This window comes from Vombatus ursinus, unplaced genomic scaffold, assembly GCF_900497805.2.
Source record: "Vombatus ursinus unplaced genomic scaffold, bare-nosed wombat genome assembly UNPS02010548.1, whole genome shotgun sequence".
Taxonomy (NCBI): Eukaryota; Metazoa; Chordata; class Mammalia; order Diprotodontia; family Vombatidae; genus Vombatus; species Vombatus ursinus.
The window spans coordinates 8,546,026-8,570,798 of NW_020950326.1; the positions used below are offsets into that span (position 1 = coordinate 8,546,026).

General features: G+C 34.7%; 1 protein-coding gene and 1 pseudogene across 7 annotated transcripts in view; both read right to left on the minus strand.

Annotated features, from left to right (window-relative positions):
• Window positions 1–24,773, minus strand: part of CLASP1 (cytoplasmic linker associated protein 1) — a 349,545-nt gene that overhangs the window by 42,974 nt on the left and 281,798 nt on the right. For all 7 annotated transcript variants that reach the window (XM_027854750.1, XM_027854751.1, XM_027854749.1 and 4 more), the window contains one exon: window positions 16,552–16,695. In XM_027854750.1, the coding sequence (XP_027710551.1) occupies window positions 16,552–16,695 (144 nt within the window). The remainder of the gene's footprint in view (window positions 1–16,551; window positions 16,696–24,773) is intronic.
• On the minus strand, window positions 4,788–6,519 carry LOC114037726 (annotated as a pseudogene).

Genomic DNA, 24,773 nt, shown 5'->3' on the forward strand with positions numbered 1-24,773 from the left:
TTGTCTGCCCCAATAGAACGTGAGCTCCTTGAAAGCTGGGATGTACATCTATCCGTCCATCTGTCCTTCCCTCCATCCTTTACTTCTTTCTTCCCTTCCTTTGTATCCTCAGTGCTTAGCACAGTTCCTGGTACATAGTAAGTGCTTAATAAAAATTAGCTGAATGACTTCATCATTCATTCACACTGGATAGAGGGCTGGGCATGGAGTCAGGAAGACCTAGGTTCAAAAACTGCCCCTGACATTTGCTACTGGGGTGTTCTGGTAAATGTTTAACAACTGGTTCCCTCAAAACAGCAGACACACTTTTAAGTTTCATCTGTATTATTAACATTTTCTCCATTACTTTATTAAGTCTAAACCAGTGCTGTCAAACTGAAATGGAAATGGATCCCTGAAGGTCAACATTCACTTAGAAAACTTCAAATTAACATTGTGTTGTATTGTGTTTTTATTTTTTAAATAGTATTTTTTCCCAGTTAGATGTCAAGAAAATTTTAGCATTCATTTTTACAAGATTTTGAGTTTCAAATTGTCCTCCTAACCTCCCTTCCCCTCTTCTGAAAATGGTAGGTAGTTTGATGTAGTTTATACATGTGCCATTATGTAAAAATATTTCCATATTAGTCACAGTTGCAAAAGAAACAGATCAAAAGAAAAAAAGCTATAAGAAGAATAAAGTAAGCAATAAAAAACACGCTTCAATCTGCATTCAGAGTCCATCAGTTCTTGATCTGCATATGGATAGTTATTTTCCTTCATGAGTCCTTTGTATTGTGTTGCTGAGAAGAGCCGAGTTATTTATAGTTGGTCATCCCACAACGTTGCTGATACTGTGTACAGTGTTTTCCTGGTTCTACTCATTTTACTTTTCATCAGCTAGTACAAGTCTTTCCAGGTTTTTCTTAAAGGTGTCTGTTCATCATTTCTTATTGCACAGCAGTATTCCATTATATGCACATACCACAGCTTGTTCAGCTATTCACCAACTGACAATGAACATCCCCTCAATTTCCAATGTGTTGCCACTACAAAAAGGGCTGCTATAAATATTTTTGCACATGTAGGCCCTTTCCCCTTTTTTATGATCTCTTTGGGATACAGACGTAGTCGTGGTATTGATGGATTAAAGGGTATGCACAGTTTGGTTGCCCTTTGTGCATGGTTCCAAATTGTACTCCAGAATGGTTGGATCAGTTCACAACTCCACCAACAATGCATTAGTGTCTCAATTTTCTTACATCTTCTGTAACATTTATCATTTTCCTTTTCTGTCATATTAGCCAACCTGACAGGTGTGAGGTAGTACCTCAGAATTGTTTTAATTTGTATTCTCTAATCAAAAGTTATTTAGAGCACTTCTTCATATACCTATAGCTAGCTTTGATTTCTTCATCTGAAAACTGCCTGTCCATATCCTTTGACTGTTTATCATTTGGGGAATGGCTTGTATTCTTGTAAATTTGACTCAGTTCTTTATGTATTTGAGAAATGAGGCCTTTATCAGAGACACTTGCTGTAAAGATAGTTTCTCAGCCTTCTGCTTTCCTTCTAATCTTGGTTTCATTGGTTTTGTTTGTACAAAAGCTTTTTAATTTAATATAATCAAAATTATCTATTTTACATTTTTGTAATGATCTCTATCTCGGTTATGACTTCTTCTCCTCCCCATAAATCTGACAGGTAGATAATTCCTTACTCTTCTAATTTGCTTATGGTGTCATCTTTTATGCCTAAATTGTGCCAAAGGTCCACCATATCTAACTTTTCTAATATTCTATTTACCTTCTTAGTTTCTTTCTTGTTTATTTTTTGGTTGGATTTATCAAGTTCTGAGAGGGGACAGTTGAGGTCCCCCACGAGTATATAGTCTTGCTATTTCTTCCTGTAACTCACTTATCTTCTCCTTCATGAATCTGGATGTTATACCGTTTGGTGCATATATGTTCAGTATTGATATTGGTTCTTTGTCTATGGTACCTTTAGCAAGATGTAGTTTCCTTCCTTATCTCTTCCAATTAGGTCAATGCTTGCTTTTACTATGTCTGAGATCAGGATTGATACTCTTGCTTTTTTCACTTCATCTGAAGCATAATAGCTTCTGCTCTAGTCCCTTACCTTTACTCTGTGTGTGTCTCTCTACTTCATGTGCATTTCTTGTAAACAACATATTATAGGATTCTGGTTTTTGATCACTATGCTTCTGTTTTATGGGAGAGTTTTGTATTGTATTTTTAGTGGCAGCGAGGTGGCACAGTGGATAGAATGCTGGGCCTGGAGACAGAAAGACTCATCTTCCTGAGTTCAAATCTGGTCTCAGACACTTACTAGTTGTGTGATCCTGGGCATGTCACTTAACCCTGGTTGTCTCGGCTCCTCATTTGTAAAATGAGTTGGAGAAGGAAATGATAAACCATTCCAGTATCTTTGGCAAGAAAACCCCAAATGGGGTTAGGAAGAAACAGACACAACTGAAAAACAACACTGTATTTTTATTTATTTATTTTGTTATGTTTCCTGATTCCATTTTACTCTGGTTCAGCCTATTCAGAAGTTTTGGAAGGTACAAGTTTGACACCTCTGGTCTAGACAGTCATCAAAACAAAAAATTAAAGCCTGATTTGTAGTCTGCTGATTTCCAAGGTGTAAATGCTTACACTGAAAATTTAATAATCGGCAATCTGGTGAAAATGGCTCTAGCACATCCCTGCTTATTATTATTACTAATATAATCATATAGTAAGTCACTTAACTTCTCCAAGCCTCAGTTCAGTTTGCTCATCTGTAAAGGGGGAGTGTTAGACAAGACTGCTTCAAAGGTTCCCTTCTAGCTCTAAATCTACATCAACTCACTAAGATTGGGAAACTGGTCGCAAAACCAACTAACCATACTATCATTAAGATTACTTATCTCCACCTTCAAACCAATTCAAAAAACATTAATTAAGCACTGTCATGCATTGGGAGATACAAACACAGAAATAAAAGTTCTTAACCTCAAAAGGCTTACATTCTACTGGTGAGGAACAACATGAACAAGGATAAGTACAAATTATATACAAGATAAACAAAAATTAAGAGGGGGGCAATAAATAAGGAAATTCTGTCCAAAAGGATAGCCTAAAAAAGTCTGTCAAATGCTATGCTAAAAATCTGTGTATGTTACATCTATGGCATTACTTAGATCTACCACAGTCTAGTAATCTTATCAGAAAAGGAAATGAGATTAGTTTGGCACGATTTATTCTTGATGAATCTATGCTGATTCTTACTGATGGACACTTTCTTTCAGAAATAATCACAAGCCATCTAGTTAACACCTTCCCAGAAATCAAAGTTAGGTCTCAGGAGCCTATAGTTTGCAAAGCCCACATTTTTTTGGGGGGAGCAAGGGGATAAATAAGGACATTTGCTCTTTTCCATTCCTATATCATCTTTAAATTTATCATGACCTTATAATCAATCAGTTGATAAGAGCTTAGCAATTACAACTGGCAGTTCTTTTGGTACCTAGAGATGTAGTCCATCTAGAACTGGTGAACTGAAATCACTGGGGAAGCTAAGTGTAGTTTCACAAAACTCATTTATTTGGGGTTCAAGCTTCCTGTTAACTTTTTTTCCTTCTATGTAGAAGGATCATTCTTCTTGAAAGAAAAGGAAACAAAAGTTAAGTTGAATAGTTTTACTTTCTATCACTTGCTATCTCATAAACTCTGACAGGTTCTATCTCTTTTAAAAAAATCTTGTTCTTGCCCACCACATGGCTGAAAATCCCTTCCATTTTCTCCCCCACAGCTCATTCTCAGAGAGGCAACATGGCATAACAGATACAAGTTATGAATCTGGAGTCACAAACTCCATTCACTTTTCATCTGTACAGTCACAAGACTGGTAATAACTCTGTCATAGGATTGTTATCAGGTGTAGTTATAATAACGATGATAACTAGAATTTATGTAGCATTTACTACATGCCAGGTACTGTATGCTGAGCACTTTACAAATATTATCTCATTTGATCCTTACAAGACTGGGAGGTAGGTGATATTATCCTCATTTACAAATGAGGAAACTGAGGCAAACAGAGGTTAAGTGACTTGCCCAAGATCACATAGCTAGTAAGTGTCCAAGACTGGATTTGAATTCGGGAATTCCTGACTCCAGCCCTAGCACTCTATCCATTGTGCCACCCTAGCTACCCTGGTTTTCACATTTTAAAGCTGGTTATACTAATAACCTATAGCATTCGTGATATTACCATTACAGAACTATGCTACTCTTTTCAAGTCCTTCTGCTATCTAAGTTTTCTTTTATATAAGGCTTTAGCAAAATAAAATCTAAACTGATCAGTAAGTTCCTTGTGTGTCCATGGTGATCTCTCTGTAGACGGTTCCTCCTCATTTAAATTGCTTGAGTTTACATTTTCAGAACTTAGTTCTTCACAATTTTCAAGCCTTCTTGGATTGATTTCTCCCACAGAATTTTGGACCATGGACCTATCTTCTAAATCCTTTTAAAATCTTCTCTCCCACAATCTAGGAGAGTATGTCAGACTATGCTAGATTTTCCTCTTCCTTTATCACAAGTTCAAATATTAATAGTAGCTTCCCTTCAAGGTTCTAATCATTTCTGTACTAAGAACTACTTTTTGTTTGGTAGTTAGAATGGTCCAGAATAACAGCTCCCTTATCATTTGCTCTACCATAATTAAATTGTCATTAAAGCATACTAAGAATTTTTTTTTTTTGTCACAGGCATTTTTATTAACAGACCATTAGAATCATGGTAGAGACCTTTAGTTCATTCTTCTAATAAGCCTGTTGATCTGGTCTTCTCTGTTACCAGCATCTCCACCTTCCACAAAATGTGTAGTCTTTTTCTTCATTCTGCCTTGTGGAGAAGATAATTTGAAGGACCACAGGAAGCTGATGCCAGTCTTGAAGTGCTTGCCTACAGTGTAGATCTCATGGATCAAGTCCTCCATTTAGATAATTCCATATTTACCAAGAGATTTTGCAATAAGGGCATTATCCGTCAGGGCAATTCTCTGTTTCTTGATTTTGCCATAACCACGCTTGTAAATCAAGTCATTCATAGACTTCAAGTTTGGGTAACCTCATGCAATGTATGGTTCCACAATCCTCAGCATGTTAATCGAAGCCTTGTTAAACTTAACAAAAGCGCCACTGAAGATTTGGCGAAGATGAAGAAGCTGCAAAACTTTTCAGACTTTTGGACTAACATCATTGATACCTCTGATTCTAATCACAAAAGCTAACGGGTTTAGCAGGTACATAGTTGTTGTATGCCATTCTTGCCAACTGGATTTCACTTCTGTACATCTGTCTGTACTCCTTATGGTAGGCTTTAGCTTTTCCATAGATGACTTTCCTCCCTCTTTTAAGGAGCTTTTTTATGGCCATTTTCTTCTTCAGGCATTTGGCCTTCAATATTGCAAAATATTTCGCTTTTTCAGAAAGGATCCTGGAACAGATGGTAGCTTGTTCTTTTCTTCTATGCCCACCACAATTCCAGTCAGAAAAAGAGGCTAAGAATTTTTAGCTATTATGTTTTTGGGAGGGAGAATGATCAAGACAATGTCTAGATAAGTGAAGTCCTTTAACAACAATTCTATATCATGTTCCTGTGCCAGGCCTGAGATAAATTTTTTAAAATTCCTTCTTTATTTCCTCATTCCATCCCAGTAGTTTGTAGCAAAAATCCATGATAATATTAACTGTTTGTTCCTTCATTTATTTTTACCCAAATAACCTTTATCAATGTTACCCCCAATCTCGGCCTTGGTAGCTGAATTTCTACACGTGATAACACTTAATAATATACAATGTGATTCTCTCCCTACCCCTTCAGCTATTCTGTTTCTTTTGAATAAGTAAACATCGTTTTAGTAGCTAGGTGGCACAATGGATCAAATGGGGAGCCTAGAGTCAGGAAGACTCATTTTCCTGAGTTCAAATCTGGCCTAAGACACTTAATAGTTGTCCTGGGTAAGTCACTGAGCTCTGTTTGCCTCATTTTCTTCATCTATAAATGAACTGGAGAAGGAAATGGCAAACCACTTCAGTATCTTTGCCAAGAAAACCCCAAATGAGGTTACCAAGAGTTGGACATGACTGAAATAAGCGAACAACAACAACAAAATCTTTCTGAGCCATGATCTGGTCATGATGCCTTCCCTAGATTCCATCAAATCTCAATGGTACTTCTATCAATGTGGCCTCTTTGCATTAGGAATTCAAGTTCACTTCGTTTTTGCTGAGTGATAGATTTGTTTTAATTTTTATTGATGACTTTTGTCTTTACATCAGAGCCATCTCCATATATACCATAACCCCCAACCACTGAGCTGTACCTTTTAACAAAGAAAAAACAATTAAACGAAACCAACCAGCACTGGTAACATCTGACATCATTATTTCAAATCCACAGTCTCACCTTCTCCAGTGAAAGAAGGAAGGTACATTTCCTCAGCATCTTTCTGAGACCAAGACTAGTCATTATAATTAGTGTCAGCTTCATTTCACTGTTCTTTTTTGCTTATACTGTAGTAACTATTTGAAATACTTTTGGTTTGGTTATTTCATTCTGTGCTACTTGAGAAAAATTTTTTCATTGTGAGTTTTTGTGAATTTCCTCATTTTAATTTCTTATAGCACAATAATATTGTTACATTCATATCCTATGGCTTGTCCTTCCATTTTCAATCAACGGGCCCCCACACTGTAGTTTTCTGTTACTAAAAACTTGTTACTATGAGTATTTTACTACATTTCTGATCCTTATTTCTATCTCTGACCTCCTTGGGGTATGCCCGACAGTGGAGCCTTTCCATCAAAGTTGAGTTCACTTTTTTTTTTCCACATAATTCCAAATTGTTTTCTAGAATGAGACAACCATTTTTACCTTGAATCACACACACACCATGTATAGTGTGCCTGTCTCTTTCCCTAGACCAGACCTTCTTAAACTTTTTCCACTTACAACCCCTTCTTGCCTAAGAAATTTTTACATGACCCTAGGCATATAGGTATATAAAACAGGTATACAAATCAAACATTTACTGATAATAAATCATAAAGAAATTTATTTTAAAACAATTCTTTGATATATATATATAATTTTACTATTCATTAAAGGTGAAAGAAATTTACATACTAATGAGATGTTTGCGTTTATTTTTAAATAAAGAATTGTATCTTGGTGGAATATTTGATAATACAGGACACAGAGCATCTTCAACGTTTTTCAGAGTTGATCAGTATTTCGATTTTATAATCGTCAATGCTGAGAATGCCGCTTCGCGTAAATACATAGTACAGAATGGCAGAAGTATGTTTAGGGCCATTTCAGAAATTGTTGGAAATTCTGTTCTAATCCCAAGCCAAAATTCATTTAACGATTTTGTATGTACAGTAAAAACACTGCAGTTTATAACACACAATAGTATTGAATCTGAGCTGAGCTGTTTCTGGCATGATGGCATGTGCAAAGTCCATGTTGTGTGTTCAGAACCAAGCTACAGTGAAGTTGCATGACGCAACACAGGCAAGCACTGCCAGAAACACCTCAGATTCATTATGAGTTTGATGATGAATTAATTTTTGGTCACTGCACATTCAGAAAATTTTAACTTTTTCGTGACCCTTTCGCAACCACCATATTCAGTTATGCAACCCTTTAGGGGTCATGGCCTACAGTTTAAGAAGCGCTGCCCTAGATTAACAACATCAATTAATTATTTCCATCTCCTGTTATTACTGTGAATTTGCAGAGCATGAGGTAAAACTTTAGAGGCTTTAATTTCCATTTTTGTTATTACTAATTCAGAACAATTGTTCATTGGGTTGTTACTGGTTTGCAAGTCTTCCCTTTGACAACTGTTTGTTCATGTTATTTGACAAGTTATTATTGAAGATTATCCCATTTACTAAGAATAGGTTGTATATTTCTATGTTAATTTCCTACATTTCTATGTTAAATTCCTAACATTTCTATGTTAATTTCCAAGTCTGGATATCAAACTTTTACCAGGAATATTTGGTTCAAAGATTCTTGCTTACTCCCAATCAGGAGTTTCTATTTTTAATTCTAGTTGCACTAATTTTGATTAGTAAAAAGCTTTTCAAATTTCATGTACCTAAAATTGGTTGTTTTATCTTTCATTATCATGTCTATGCCTTGCTTAGTTAAGGACTATTTTTCTGGAGGTGGAGCCAAGATGGCAGTGTAAAGGCAGGGACTTGCCTGAGCTCTCCCAAATTCCCCTCCAAAGAACTTTAACACCTCAAAATGAATTCTGGAGTGGTACAACAAAAAGATAGGATGAAACAATTTTCCAGCCCAAGACAACTTTGAAAATTGGCAGGAAAAGTCAGTCTCACTGGGATTAATAGTGGAGTGTGGTCAAGAGCAGGCTGCACACTGGCAAGTCGGTAGCAGGTTGTGGAGAAGCAAATGAATTCGCAGTCCCAGAGTAAGGGGGAGTATTAGCAGAGGCTGGACCCTAGCTATAGTACAAGGGCTGAAAAGAGTACTTGTGGGCATTCACAGACTAGAGCACAGGCCAGGAGGGAAGTGACCACCTCTCCTTAGACCATACCACCTTAGAAGAATTAAAACTTACAGCCCACCAGAACTAGCTCTGAAAACAGCAGCACAAAAAAATTTACAGCTCGAGACAGTGCCTTCTGTAGTCTGGGAACAAAGCCCAACTTTAAAATAATATTAAAAGTCAAGAAATAGGCTGGAAAATGAACAGACAACAAAAAAAAAAACCTGACCATAGAAAGTTACTATGGTGACAGGGAAGATCAAAACACAAACTCAGAAGGCAACAATGTCAAAACAGATACATGCAAAGCCACACAAAAAAAATATGAATTGGTTTCAGGCCCCAAAAGAATTCCTAAAAGAGCTCAAAAAGGATTTTGAAAATCAAAAAGAGGTAGAGGAACAAATTGGGGGAAAAAATGAGTGTGATACAAGAAAATCATGAAAAAAGAGTCAAGAACTTGGTAAAGGAGGCACGCACACACACACACACACCAAAAACAAAGTAAAAAACTAAAGAAAATGACATCTTAAAAAACAAAATAGACCAAATGGTAAAAAAAAGGCACAAAAATCCACTGAAGAAAAGAACTCCTTAAAAAGCAGAATTGGCTAAATGGGATCAAATGCCGAAAAATTCACTGAAGAAAATAAGTCCTTAAAAATTAGAACTGGGCAAGGTGAAGCTAATGACTCCATTTCTTTAATCAAGAAATGATATGACGAAATCAAAAGAATGAAAAAATAGGAGAAAATGTGATATATTTCTTTGGAAAAGTAATTGACCTAGGAAACAGACTGAGGAAGATAATTTAAAAATTATTGGACTACCTGAAAGCCATGATTAAAGGAAGAGATTGAGGGCTTTCAAACATACCTGATGAAAAGACCAGAGCTGAAAAGAACATTTCACTTTCAAAATGCTAACCACATCCAGAGAAAGAACTATGGAGTCTGAATGCAGAGCGAAACAATTATTTTTACTTTTGTTGTTGTTTTCTTTTTCATGACTGTCCTTTTGGTTTTGATTCTTTTTTCACAACATGACTAATATGGAAATATGTTTAACATAATTGTACATGGATAACCTATATCAGATTGCTTGCTGTCTTGGGGAGGATGGAGGGAGGAAGAAAAATTTGGAACTCAAAATCTTACAAAAAGGAATGTTGAAAATAATCTTTACATGTAATTGGAAAAAATTAAAATACTGTTATGTTAAAAAAAAAAAGAAAATTTCACTTTCAAATACAAGATTCAAGAGAAACATAAAAAAGTAAACAGGGAAGGGAAAACCTAAGGGACTTGATAAGGTTAAACTGCTTATGTTCCTCGATGGGAAGATGATACTTATAACTCGTAAGAACTTTATCATTAGGGCAGTTAGAAGGAATATACATAGAGAGCAAAGGTGTGAGTTAACTATGATGGGATGATATCCATACAATTAAGGGGTGAGAAAGAGGGATGCACTGAGAGAAAAGGAAGACATAGAATGGGAACAAATTATCTCACATAAAGAGGTATAAAAGTGGAAAGGGAAATGGGAGGGGGGAGGGTGACAGGTAATGCTTGAACCTTACTTTCATTGGAATGGGCTCAAAGAAGGAATAATATACACACTCAGTTGGGTATAAAAATTTATCTTACCCTATAGGGAAGAAGGAGAGGCGGGGGGAAAGAGAAAGAGGAGGGCAGACTGGGAAAGGTGGTGGTCGGAAGCAAAACACTTTTCAGGAGGGACAAGGTGAAAGGAGAGAGAGAGAAGGATAGATGGGGGAGACTGGATGAGGGGAAAATATATAGTAATCTTAACTGTCAATGTGAATGGGATGAACTCACTCATAAAATAGAAATAGATATAAGAGTGGATTAAAAACCAGAATCCTACAAAAACTGGGGGGGGGGGGTTAGTTTCTCTGATAAAGGCCTCGTTTCTCAAATATATAGAGAACTGAGTCAAATTCATAAGAATAAGAGTTATCCCCCAATTGATACATGATTAAAGGATACAAACAGGAAGTTTTCAGACGAAGAAATCAAACCTATCTATAATTATATGAGAAAATACTTTAAATCACCATTGGTTAGAGAAATGAGGTTATTACCTCACACCTATCAGATTGGCTAATATAACAGAAAAGGAAAATGACTAATGTTGGAAGGGATGTGGAAAAATTAGGACACTAATGCACTGTTGGTGGAGCTGTGAACTGATCCAACCATTCTGGAGAGTAATTTGGAATTATGCCCAAAGAACTATAAAGCAGTGCATGCATATTTTGACCCAGTAATACCACCACTAGGTCTATATCCTAAAGAGATGGGGGTGGGGGAAGGAAAGGACTTATATATTCAAAAATATTTATGGCAGCTCTCTTTGTGGTGGCAAAGAATTGGAAATTGAGGGGATGCTCATCAATTGGGTAATGTTTAAACAAGTTGTGGTATAAAATTGTGATGGAATACTATTGTGCTTTAAGAAATGATGAGCAAGATGTTTTCAGAAAAACCTGGAAAGACTTACATGAACTGATACAAAGTGAAGTGAGCAAAACCAGGAAAACACTGTACAGAGTAACAATATTGTATGATGAACTGTGAATGACTTAAGCTATTCTCAGTAATACAATGACCCAAGATAATTCCAAAGGACTTATGGTGAAAAATGCTATCAATTTCCAGAGAAAGAACTGATGGAGTCTGAATACAGATCAAAGCATACTCTTCTAAACCTTCTTTCTTTTGGTCTGTATTTTCCTTCACAACATGAGTAATGTGGAAATATGTTTTGTGTGACTGCACATGTATGACTGATATTGAATTGTGTGCCTCCTCAATGAGTGGGGAGGTTACAGAAAGAATTTGTAAGTTGAATTTAAAAAAAAAGCTAAAAATTGTTTTTACATGTAATTGGAAAAAAAAATAAAATGTTTAAAAAAGAAAAAGAACTATCCTTCTGGGACAAAATTCTGTAAAGTACCTTCAATTTTTTAAACTTTGACATTTTGTTTTTTTATTTTTTTTCAATTACCAAGCATTGATCTTTTTCCTCCCTTCCATCTCCCTCCTCACTGACAGAAAAAAGGAAACATATACATCTTATATCCTATAAGCACAATCAAACAGTCACATCTAAAACTGTATTTCTTATGCTACTTATTAGTCCACTATCTCTCTATCATGAGTTGGACAGTGTTTGTTTTTTTTTTTAATTAGTACTCTGGAATCATGGTTGATCATTTAGCTTATTAGAATTCTTAAGTCCTTTCAAAATTGTTTATTTTTATAATGCTGATACAATATAAATTGTTCAACTAGTCCTGCCTACTTTACTTATCATCAGTTTATAGAACTTTCCAAGTCTCTTTGAAACTATATTTTTGCTCACTTCTTACAGCATTCTATTAATTCATATACCACAGTTTTATTCAGCCATTCATCAGTTCGCGGGCATTCCCTTAGTTTCTAATTTTTTTTTTAACCACCAAAAGTAGTTGCTAAAAATATGTTTTTACATATAGGACCTTTTCCTCTTTAGGATTAGGCTGAGCAATGATATAGCTAAGTCAAAAGGCATGACTGCACTGCTTGGTAACTTTCTATGCATAATGCCAAATTGCTTCACAGAATTGTTTGGATCCATCCACAGTATCTACCACAATGCATCAATGGGCCTGTTTTCCCACATCTCCACCAACACTTGTCACTTTCTATTTTTGGCATTGCTGCCAATCTGATGTGAGGTAGAACCTGAGAATTACTTTAATTCTGCATTTCTCTATTAGTGATAAGGAACATTTTTTCATATGGCTAAAGACAGTATAGGTTGGCATTCCTCTTTTGAGAACTGTCTCAAATTCATAGCCATACACCATTTAGCAACTAAAGTAGGGTTCTTATTCTTCTAAATTTGAAATCAATTCCATATACATCTTAGAAACCAGACCATATCAGAGAGAAACTTGCTATAAATATTTTCCCCCAGCTAATTGTTTCTTTTCTAATATTAGTTATGTTAGATTTGCTTGTGCAAAAAATTTAATTTTATGTAATCAAAATGATCAATTTTATCTTCTGTGATTCTTTCTATCCTTTCCTCTATCCAAAGATCTAATAAGTTATTTCTTCCTTGTTTCTCTATTTTTTTTTTTAATGATGTGACTTTTTGTATCGAGGTCATGTATCTATTTGAAGCTTACTTTATTATGAGGTGTTGGTCTAACCCTAATTTGTTACATACTGGGATCAAATTTTTTCAGTTTTTTTTACCTGCCCTTTTATATTGAGGTTGTATCTCTATTTGGAACATATTGTAATAAATGGTATAAGATGCCGGTATAAAACTAATTGTTATGGTAAAACTTGTTTCCAGTTTTTAAAAAATAAATTTTATTGATATTTTTTGCTTTTGTAAGATTTTCCCTTGTACCTCTTCTCCTCTCAGAAAGCTTTCCCTTTTAATATTAATTTTTTAAAAGTGGAAAAGAAAAAAAAGATTAACAAAATTAACCAATACATCATAAAAAAAAACTGATGTCATATACATTGTTCCATACCCGTAGGACTCTCTCTCCTCTTTCTTTCCTCCCTGCAAAGGAGAGGTGTCTTTCCATATCTCTTCTTAGTGGCTAAGTTTGTTCTTTATAATTTCACATCACACAGTTTTGATTGCTTCCTAGTGGTAGTTCTTTTCTATTTAAATTGCTTGGTGCCTGACACATCATTACTACTTATTAAATGTTAGTTGGGGGCAGCTAGGTGGCACAGTGAATACTGCACTCAGCTTGTAATACGAAAGACTCATCTTTTCAAGGTCAAATCTGACCTCAGACATTTACTAGCTATGCGATCCTGGACAAGCCACTTAACTGTGTTTGACTCAGTTTCCTCATGTGTAAAATGAACTGGAGAAGGAAATGGCAAACAACTCAAGTATCTTTGCTAAGAAAACCTCAAATGGAGTCATGAAGAGGTAGACATGACTGAAAACAAATGGACAACAAAATGCTACTGGATGACAATGCAGTTATTGTATATGCTTTTTCCTGGCTCTTTACTTCACTTTGCATCGGTTCATATACTTCTTTCCATGCTTTTCTGTCTTCATTATGCTGGTTGTTTCTTATGTTATAACATTTAACATTACATTATAATCACGTACCTCTCCAATCACTGAGCATTTAGAACTATGTTTCCTATCACAACATGTACTGTTTGAAATATTCTGGTGTACATGGAGCCTCCTGAGCATTTTTTTGTTGAACATGGAGTATTTTCCTTGGGTTTATCATACATTGGACTGAGTCCATGTATTTCTGATTCCTTTTCATTTAGTTCATTTGATGGACTTTTTTTTAAAATCAGTATCATTCAGTTTAAATAATTAGTGACGATAATATCATGTAGTTTGATGTCTAGAAGAACCTCTTAATTCCTACTTTTCTCCTTTTCTTCTGTGAGATTCAAGACCTTATGTTCCTTCAAGGAATTTTATAATTGTTTTGTCTAGCTCTATAAAACTAACTCCTTGCTAGTTTAAGAAGCATAGAACTAAATCTATAAAGTAATTTAGGTATTATTGTAATTTTCATTATATTGGCAAACAACAACCATAAGCAATGAACACATCCCTTCAACAATTGGTTTTCCTTTATTTCTACAGTGCTTTGAAACTGTATTTAACAAGTTATAATAGATGGACTCCGGGAGGTTTTATGCATCATACATACTGTTTTCCTGGCTTTTTTTATTTTTCAATTAACTTTTTTTTTCTCTCTCTCCCAACCCCACCAATTTGAAAGAAAAAATGAAGCCTTTATAACAAATACATAATTAGGCAAAGTAAATTCTCATATTGTCCATGTCCAAAAATGTGTATCTCATTCTGTGTCCAGAATCCATTCTCTTTCTCCAAAGAAGTGAGTAACAAAAATCTTCATTAGTCTCCTGGAAATAGGGTTGGTCACTGCACTGATCAGAGATTTCAGACCCCTGTAAATTACATGCTTTTAAAACATTGTTCTTATTATATCAATTGTTCTGCTTTTTTCACTCTGCATCAGTTTATATATATATATTCATATCCCTTTCATTTATTCCATTTCACCCACACCAGAAATTTAGAACCATTCCCCAACTGATGGACAATTCTTTTGTTTTCCATTTCTTTGGCATTTTGTATTTATTTTGAATGAAAATTCTCTTACTGTTACTTTTCCTAGTTTTTGACATTATGATGTGGAAAAGTAGATTTTTTTGCTTTATTTCATATCCTGTCACAATCTAAAATGATTTCAATATCACTGCTGATTCTCTGCAGTTTTGTAAGTAAATTATTATGTCTGCAAATCATGATTTTGTTTCCTTTTTGCTGATGTTTATACTTTTGATTGCTCTTTATTTTCTTACTGTCATCACTAGCATTTCTAAAATTATACCAAATAATAGTGGAGAGAGGCCAATCAATTCCTTTACCCCTGTATTTATCAAGACTGTTCAATATTTCTCTGCCATCTTTATTATACATACCATACTTTATGTATTTGAGAACAGGGCCTTTATTGCTTTTCATGCTAAGTTCAGAGAAACTCACAACATTTAAATAAAATGGAGGTACTTTTCAGAACTGTGACTGAGAGGGCAGTTATTAACCAAAAAAGGGATACAGGTGATAATAAGATAAAATAGACAATTTAAAGGTCATGAAATTGAAGAGCTTTTGCATAACTGATTTGTTTATTGCTACTTCCCTTTGTAGATTTTTCTCTGGTGAAATTTCAGGACCTCTCTACTCTTGTTCTTTTTCCTACTTTTTAACTGCTAAAATCTACAGCTAGGCTTCTTTACTTGGAATTCATGAACTCTGAAAGGTCTATAGATAGATTTTAGGGGTCCACGAATTGATTTTAACATAATTTGCTCCCTTGGTAATCTTATGAAATTCATTTTGTGCATTTATAAACATTTTTTTAAATAAGAGCTCCCTGGGCTTCCCCAGACTGCCAAAAAGGTCCACAACACAAAAAAAGGTTTATAGATTTCTCTTCTGATGTCACTTGTGGATCTAAATCAACATTAGAAGATAGGAAATTATGTCTCTGCCTGAGAGGGACCAGCTCCCACCATGAAGAGTTTTATAACCATTATTTAATTCCAAATAATCAGGAGTCTTTCTTTCCCTTCCCTACCTACACCACTCCTTGTCTGGCCCTGACTTCTCATTTTATCTCTGGCTTAGTCACAACTAGGGCTACTGCTCTGACTCAAGTAGGCAGACGCTGGGACAAGGGACCACGACCAGGGGATCACATTCACTCCCTTTTTCCTATAGACATACACATGTCTACAAATCAATAATAATAAGTCATATTTACATAATTCTTTAAAACTTGCAAATTGTTTTTCTCAAAACAACCCTGAGAAAATGTATTATTACTATTCATTATGCCATGAATAAGGAAGCTGAAGATCTAAAAGTTGTGACTTGCCTCAACCAAGCATCTGAATTCAAAACCAGACTTCTCTGTTGATAACTCAAAATAAATTAATAAAAAACAAATAAAATAAAATAAAATAAAACAAAACCAGCTCTCTTATTCCAAGTCTAGCATTTTTTCCATTATGCCATACTAATTCTCAATATTTCAAAAGATACTTCATTGGTGGATATGTATCTTTTAATGATCCACATTTCTGGACTTAGTCACATATTGTCTTCATGAGTCCTTAATTACAATGGCTGAAAAAATTCAGGACCTGGTAACCAACTTCCTAGGATGAGTTTCTGAACTTAGGTTGTTCACTTAATGGTATGTATGTATCAATGGCTCAAAGAGATTTAGACTCCCCTGGAAGTTGTACATCTCTATCTCTTTTGTCCCACATCACATACCTATAATATTTGGCTTAGGGAATTACTTATGTCTAAGTAACTTAGGAAAGCTGGGTGAAGTCATAATAATTCTACAAGGCACTCACCACACTTGTGTTACTGGAATTCTTCAGGTGGTTGTGTAGGAGTTTGGTGGCACCATCCTGGAATGTTTTTGGCAAGGCACCAAGTAACATTGTAAACTCTGGAGTGTTCAGTTCAAACAGAGAAATCAGAACAATTTGTGCTGCCTAAAAAAGAAAATTAAAGTAGTTATTAATCGGATTATAATAGTGATTTATTTTTAAATATTTTATATTTTAAAATATAAATATTTTAAAATTGTTTTAAAAAAAAAAAACAATCTGACCAAGCCTTTAAAAAGAGAAAACATTTTTATCAATAAGATATAATTACCCATAACGGGAATCCTTTGACTTAAAAGAGGAGAAAAAAACAAAAGAAAAAAAAACACCTACAGAAAATATCACCAACCATTCAAGAATCTGCCTTCAGTCTAGACTACATAAGATATGATGATCATTTTAGCATCCTGAATTTCTTCTTCTTTCAAGCATCATGGAAGAGAACTGGTAAATACAGAAAGCAAACCAAACAAACCTCAAGGACCCTTTCTCTTTTTTAAGTCCCATTTCAGAATTACAACCAGCCTTTCAGGAAGAAAATGTGAGGTAGAGACTGGATGCAGACTGGAAAAATGAATTCTTATTAACATGTTCCTGCTTGGCTGTAGTACAGGCACCATCCTTTTAACTTCTCAGGATGCCCCAAGAACAATTCTGGAGAATCATCCTTAAATACTGAGCAACAATGAAGAAACAAGAATGTCATCAAAAACATTCAGAGTGTACACAGTATAATCTCTGCTTATGTTAGAGAGAGTGGCTGTTTTGAGAATGTTCTATTTTTCTTCATTAATTTGATTTAATTTTTTTTAAATTTTTTTGTTTTTTAGGCAATTGGGGTTAAGTGACTTGCCTAGGGTCACACAGCTAGTAAGTGACAAGTGTTTGGTCTGAGGCTGGATTTGAACTCAGGTCCTCCTGACTTCAGGGTCGGTGCTCTATCCATGCGCTACCTAGCTGCCCCCCTTCATTAATTTGAGGGGAAAAAACTGCAGGCTTCCTTGGAAAGACAGCAAAGTAGTAGCAAAAGTAGGTTGCGAAAGCAATGGCAATAGCTCCAGAATTCAAGCTTCATCTAAATAGCGAAGATTTATTTCAGCAAGGCATTGTAATGCAACTTTACCAATGAGAATTTGGAAGTACGTAATTTGGAACATTAAAAGAGGACACCTCAGAGAACAGCTCTGATTACAGGAACTTGGAAAATCATACCAAAATAAAATTGTAACAAATACTTGGGGTTTCTTACAAATTTCCAGAATTTTCCAGATAAAAAAGTTGGCAGGAGGAAAGCCATGATTCAGAACAAAAACTGTGGCGTCTTAATGTGTAAGTTGTTTTTTCCACGTGGCATAAAATACATCACGTAGAGGGAGTTTCCACAGAACCAGACCAGACAAAACACTGCTCATTTGAATACTACAATAAGTATTTTGGAAAACAATTTCATGTATGGCACTGAATTTTTAGATAAACTACCACATAGGGAAATGTTCTATCAAATCAAAGGCATAAAATACTGCAAAGCCATTATAGTTTTCAAATCCTAGGTCCAAGACAAAATATTTATTTTGTTTCAGAGGAGAACAAAGTCAGGGCACCATGCAGTCAGTCCCTACTATAAATAAAACAACACAACAAAAGCACAATGTTTCCTTTCTTGACAATCCAAACACACTAAAGAAGCAGTTTTTCCACACAAATAATAGAGGGAGGCCTGTTTTTATGACATAGAACAAATGCAATTTTTCTGATTACAGTGAAATATGAATTTTGACATCACATTAACATATTTTAATTTAGTCATAATTACAAAGGAAAGCTTCCCTAACATGCTATTTTTAGAAATACTCATAGCATAATGCTATGTTAGTACAACAAACAGTTCAAAGAAAACCCGTGCAAGCCCTATTTGGGATACCTAGGGCATTTTGTTAGCAAAAATGTCATGCAGAAAAACTGCACACTTCAAGAAGGATAAGAGAAGAAGCAGGCTTTAGCATTAGCATTGAAAACATATCAACGTAGCTGCTATTTTTAAAAGCTAAGTTTATAGTTTCACTTTGATTTAAAGTAACATTTGGAAGCAGAGATGTTAGTTTGAATTCTTTAAATGTTACATTTTCAATTACACGTGCGACTGTATTAATTTAAAAGACCATAAATTCTTCCTGGGAAAAGACCCAAATGCCACAAATGGGCTTCAGTTCTTCATGTACTAACCTAGGAAATCAATGACATCATTCAGGAAATGAAGGGCAGCAAAACTGGTCCCAAATCTAGAAGCTGGTCAGGAAAGTTTGCTGATGATTGATATTGTAATTGTTTTACTAATGTGAAAAAAGCGGAAAATCCTATACACTTTAACATACGCCTATAAAGAATCCTTTCTTGATAATCCTAAAATTGAATCTTAATGTAAAAACATCCAACTAAGGAAAAAAAGTGACATGGGAGATAAAACTAAATGGAAAGACAAAAAAATTGTCATGATTCAAGAACTATATTTCAAATATTTATTAGTTTTCTCGTATGCTTCACACACAGCAGGCCATTTAGAGTCTGTAAGCACTACTGCTGATAGATAATAGAACTGGCACCAAGAAATCAATCTGTCATCAACTAGTCATCTGCTCTTAGTCATCTGCTTGTTTGTAAGATTTCTTGTCCTATGACCAAGGTCATATGCAACAAGAACAACAAATCATAATTATAGTAAGATTTTTGTATAGTTGTAGGCTTTTGTTTTTGTTTAGTAGGGAGAGGGATTAAATCTCTTTTCCCTCTTAAAAGTTTATTCTTGCTATAATAAAATTTAGGACTGTATTATTCTAAGTGCCAATCACAATATAAAGAAATATTTTGGATCTTCTGGTTCTAAGGAAGAACCAAATTTGGGGGAGGCTGAGGGCACACAGAGTATAACAATAAGCCTGGTTGATGTAGTTTTCCCAAGGCACAATTCAATTGAAAGCTCTTTCAAAAATCACCACAATGTTCTTTTTCTAAGCCCTTGAAAGAAGTGGAAACTAGGGACACTGATTCAGTTTCAAACTCTGACAATCTCTTAGCATGTTAACTTGTATAAAGATCTTATTTATAAAATACAGAATTTTAAGAGGAAAGATATATATTTAAAGCTAATGTTTTAAATCTAATGTATTTTCACTTAAGAGTCAAATGAGATATTTTTGGGGGGGGGCGGGAGAGAGAGGAAAAGTGGCAGAAAAGGCAATGGGATTGAACGAAGGAGAATAATTGGGTGAGACGATTTATTTCCAAAGAGATAAACGTGCATTTTTAAAAGACTAATGTGACATTCTCATCCAATTAGCTGCCACTCACTCTTCTACATGTAGTCTGACCTTTATAAATTATTGACTTCCAAAAGGGATACCACCCAACCATATAAGCAGCAAGAGAATCCCAATTTGGTGTTGAATTTTCCTAATGGTGATCTTCTGGGTTATTTCTTCTATAGATGATGAGATGGTAAAGTTAGGCAGAGTTCCTACAGTCTTTGTCTACACAAGTTTTATACATTGGGAGCTTTTCTGATGTACCACCTAATGGTACTACTTCATTCACTGTCTAGAAACCACTCAATCATCTTAACTGCTGTTTAAACTTTGTAGTAGAATGGATTTCTTTATAAAGGATGTAGAAGGCTGCTATGAACTGACATGGAAAACTATTTTGGTGATGGTACTACTTTGAGAAAACAGAAGGAAGAGAGAATTTTAAAATTTAATAAACTTTGTGCTTTCACTTCAGAATACCCGAAAAGCTGCAGTCCATTAAAGGCCTGTCACTGGCAATCATTTCTTAAAGAGATTATTTAAGAAATTCTCTCATACTTGAAGTAGAAAGAACATATCTTTTTATCAACGTTTTAAGGACCAGATTCAGACCCACTAAAGCTGATCTTTTATTAATAAGATGAATTTTCTGATGTGGATAGTAATGAATTTCTTTTATCTCTTGAGGTATCTCTTGGGACCTGCTTTTAGCAATAATTATTTCACTGTGACAAGTTAATCATAAAACAATATACTGAGAGATGCAAACTCATATACACACACAGACACACAAAGTATTTATATTAACATTTTAGGTTTCTTCATAATCTTTCCAGTTTCTTCACAAGCCTGATCTGTATTAGGAGTCTAAAACGCAAACGTAACAGTATGTTTTTAAAAATTAGTGTACACAGCTTTTAGTCTACCTGTTTACATTTTTCTTCCAAGTTTCCTTCTCCAGGCCCAGAGGTTGAAGCTGACCTAGCTGGGAAATCCTCACCTACCCGACTATGCTGTAGCTGAGGCTGACAAACAGGAAAGGCAATATTGTTTAATCAAAGAGAAAAGGCAAGTTTTTAAACTATGGTTATTGGTTAAACATAATTTTTAAAAATTTTTACATGAAAACATTATCTAAACATACTATATTTTCTAATTAGACATGACAAAAATGCATCAAATATTTAATGACTGTCCTTCAATAATAACGTTCTACCCTAAACTATAAACTGTCTCGAAAGCCCTAAAGTTTCTCCATTATTCCCACTGTTGGTTGCATTATCAGCACTTTATAGACTTCTTTACTTTACCTACATATTCTTAGATTTATGGGCTAAATCTGTTATTTCATTTATTAAATTCAAGGTTATATTTCATAAATACTCTGAATCCACTTGCCATTGATTTTTTAGTTGGAAGAGTTCAACATTCAACAAAAACTTTCATTAACACCTTATCTCTCCATTTCACTGCATTTTACAATGGTCTAAAATGATCAAAGGCCTTATTTTCCCGACTTTAAAGAAAATCTAAAAATTTACCCATGTCCTTACTGGGTTTTCTTGGAAACTTCTATCTTAAATAGTTACCATTTTTAAAATTCATATCTCATATTGTTGAGTTTTTTGTTTTTTTTTAAATGGGACCTGAGATTTGATCAGTGCAATCCAGTCCCTCTACCAATGCAGGTCAGATCTGGCACCTGCAAGAGGCTGCCTGGAACAGAGAAGAGAAAGCGGGTCTTGGAACCAGAAGCACCTTGGTTCAAGTCCTACCTCTGACACTGAATTACTGTATGACCCTGAATAAGTTACTTAACCAACCTCCCAGTGCCCAGAGTAATTCTCTAAGATTAAAAGCTGCAGAAAAGGTGCTGATGGGGGCAGCTAGGTGGCACAGTGGATAAAGCATTGGCCCTGGATTCAGGAGGACTTGAGTTCAAATCCAGCCGCAGACTCATAACACTCACTAGCTGTGTGACTCTGGGCAAGTCACTTAAACCCCAATTGCCTCACCAAAAAAAAATTTAAAAAAAGAAAAAGAAAAAAGAAAAAAAAAGAAACAGTGCTGACCCGCATTGTCCCTACAGAACAATGAAATCCCTGGTCAAGTCCTTATCTTTTTATCTAATGGGGAAAAAAAAATAAAACACTGAGATGAAAAGAGGAAAGTAAACTATTTCAATGCTGCATCTCAATAAGTTATAATTCTAGACAGAGAAACTTTGATCATCTGTGATCCAGCTGACTAAAGCCCAGAATTAAAAGGCTTTTTTCATATCCTATCCTGTCACACTAGTGAGTGTTTGAGGAGGTGGCCAAGATGTTAATTAGGCAGAGACATTCCTGTCTGACACATTCAAGTGCAAATCAATAAAGAGAAATAAAAACCCCCAACCAAAAAATGAAACCATGTAAGACTCACTGGGGCTTTCACAGCACAGAAAAAGAAATGGGATTTCAATATTATTATTATAGCATACACTGTCCCACATAATGCAAAAATTGAGTTTGTATGAGAATCTAATATAAAATGAACATATTTTTCTACTAATATTAATTCTTTGTACAGATAAAATATTTTACACTTGTCAGTGTTTTTTTTTTCCAAAACATCTTAGCTCACAGATACATAGTACAAATTGTTATGCTTGCTCCAGAATCCAAGTATCATTACCATTAAATAAATGGAAAGTAACCATGAGTCTGATCAACATTTTAACTTTTTCTAAGCTCCCATAGGATTCACCAGGAACTGGGCATTCCAAAAAAAAAAGGGGGGGGGGGGGACCATCAGTAACATTCAATCCTTTTAGCACAGCAAAATTGTGATTCCCCATCTTAGTGGAAATACTACACATATCTTATCCAAAATTGTTTTTATTCAGGAAATTCAAGATGAGAGGAAAATATTTAACTTCTGTAGTTAACTGAGTTTCTCTCTGAAACCTCAAATTAGCTAAGTAAATCTACTCACATTTCCTCAGTGTGAAATTTATAGTAATATTTTTATAACTGAGGAATGGATGATATGGGTAATGTCACATTTGTCAATATTTGAATTTTGTAGGTCCATACTCTTTCAGAGACCATTCCAAACATAATTCAGGAATGAGGCAGTTTGCATCAAGTCATTTCAAACAAACAACAACTGTGGTTATGTTTTCTGTCCTGAGTCTTCCATTAATATACTACTGTGAAGCTTCATGAAGGTAATCCTAGATTATTGAGGATAGTTCAAGCTCAGCAAAAGTTCTAACAGGCTTAACCTAAACTGGAAAGATTTTGAGTGACGGCTGGGTAAGGAAGTGAATACTTACCTAGCTGAGCTTAGAGAAAGATGCATAATCAGAAAGCTAGCAACAACCAAGGGATCATACTTTTTGGGGGTTAGGAAGGTGAGGGGTGGGAGGTCATAGCAACTCATGAACCCAATCTTTCAAGGCACAGTGGGACTGTGATATAAATAAGTGGATTACAAAGAGCTCAAGAAAAGGCTGAGAATAGAAAGATTTGAAAGCCATTGACAAAGAGGAGATAAAAAATTAGTTAGACATTCTTTTACTGAGGATGTTACTTTGCCTGGACTACTGTTTTGTTTTGTCTTAGAAAAAAATAACTTCTATTTATTTGTTGAAAGGTTACAAAAGCCAACAAATATGATGAAATTGACCTTTGAAAATGATGTCTAGTAAATAACTTCTACTGCAAAAAGTGCTGATATTAGAAAATATTTAGAATAAGTTTCCGCCATTCACTGTGGTCTCAGAAATATCTCATTCTACAATAAAGTACTACTAATTCACCTTAACTGGGGAGAATTAGGATTCCTCTGGAAAAGAGAATAAAAAACTTTAAGATGTACATTTTTATTATATGAAGTTACAAATAATAACACTTCCAATATATAAAGAAGGAATACAGAATCTTGTTAAGTTTTAATAAAATAGATAATATATAATCAGCCTATTTGATATTTGAATAATTTACTTACAAAGTAGCTATACAAGTATCTAAGTTGCTAACCTTTCCTTCTCCCTCCTGAAACTCTTGCTTGATTTTTTAAAAATACTATTTTTGTTTTTTAAAGTACTACTTTTATCTAGCCAGTCATTTCCTGATATGCACCCTCCAACTGAACCCTCTCTTATGACAAAGAAAAAGTTAAAACCAAATGATAAAAAGATTACATCTGATGGTTTTATGAAATATTCTGTTTCCTTTGTCTCCCACTTCTGTAAATGAAATGTTTTATCACCTGTTCTCAGGGCTAAGATTTAGCTTTGAATTCTAAGCAAACTAATTTTCTGACTCATAACAGAAATTTGTTTAGTAAATCAGTTTTCTCTCATATATAGTAAACAAAGGTAAAAAAGGACAGAGTGACTAAATGATTTATGTTATGGTGTTCTGTAGCTACCTATATCCATTAGCAGTAATTATTATTTTTAAAGGACCTTTTTCAGCCCATAAAGAATTCAGAGATTCAGGATTCTGGAATCTAAATATTATTTAAAGCCTTCAGTCTCAGTTAATTAATTCAGTAGGTCAATCAAAAATTACTAGTGATTTTAAAAGCTGAGTCAGAAGAGCTAGAAGAGAGAATAGTGAGGCGGAAGATTCCAGGGCAGAAAGTAATCTATTACCTACCCATCAAAGTCAGAGACTTATGCCAATGCTCTGTGGAGAGAATCAAATCTACACATTCTATGTTTCACTGATACCAAGGGAAAAAAGTTTTATATCAATTTTTGCAAAGAGTCAATTCCTAAAGCAGGTAACAGTTTATACTGAGTGAATGGTATAAAAAATGTTAATTTGGTTATTTTATTTCTATGTATGATTTTAAAAAGCTGGCTGGAAAAAAAAGCATCAAATCACTGTA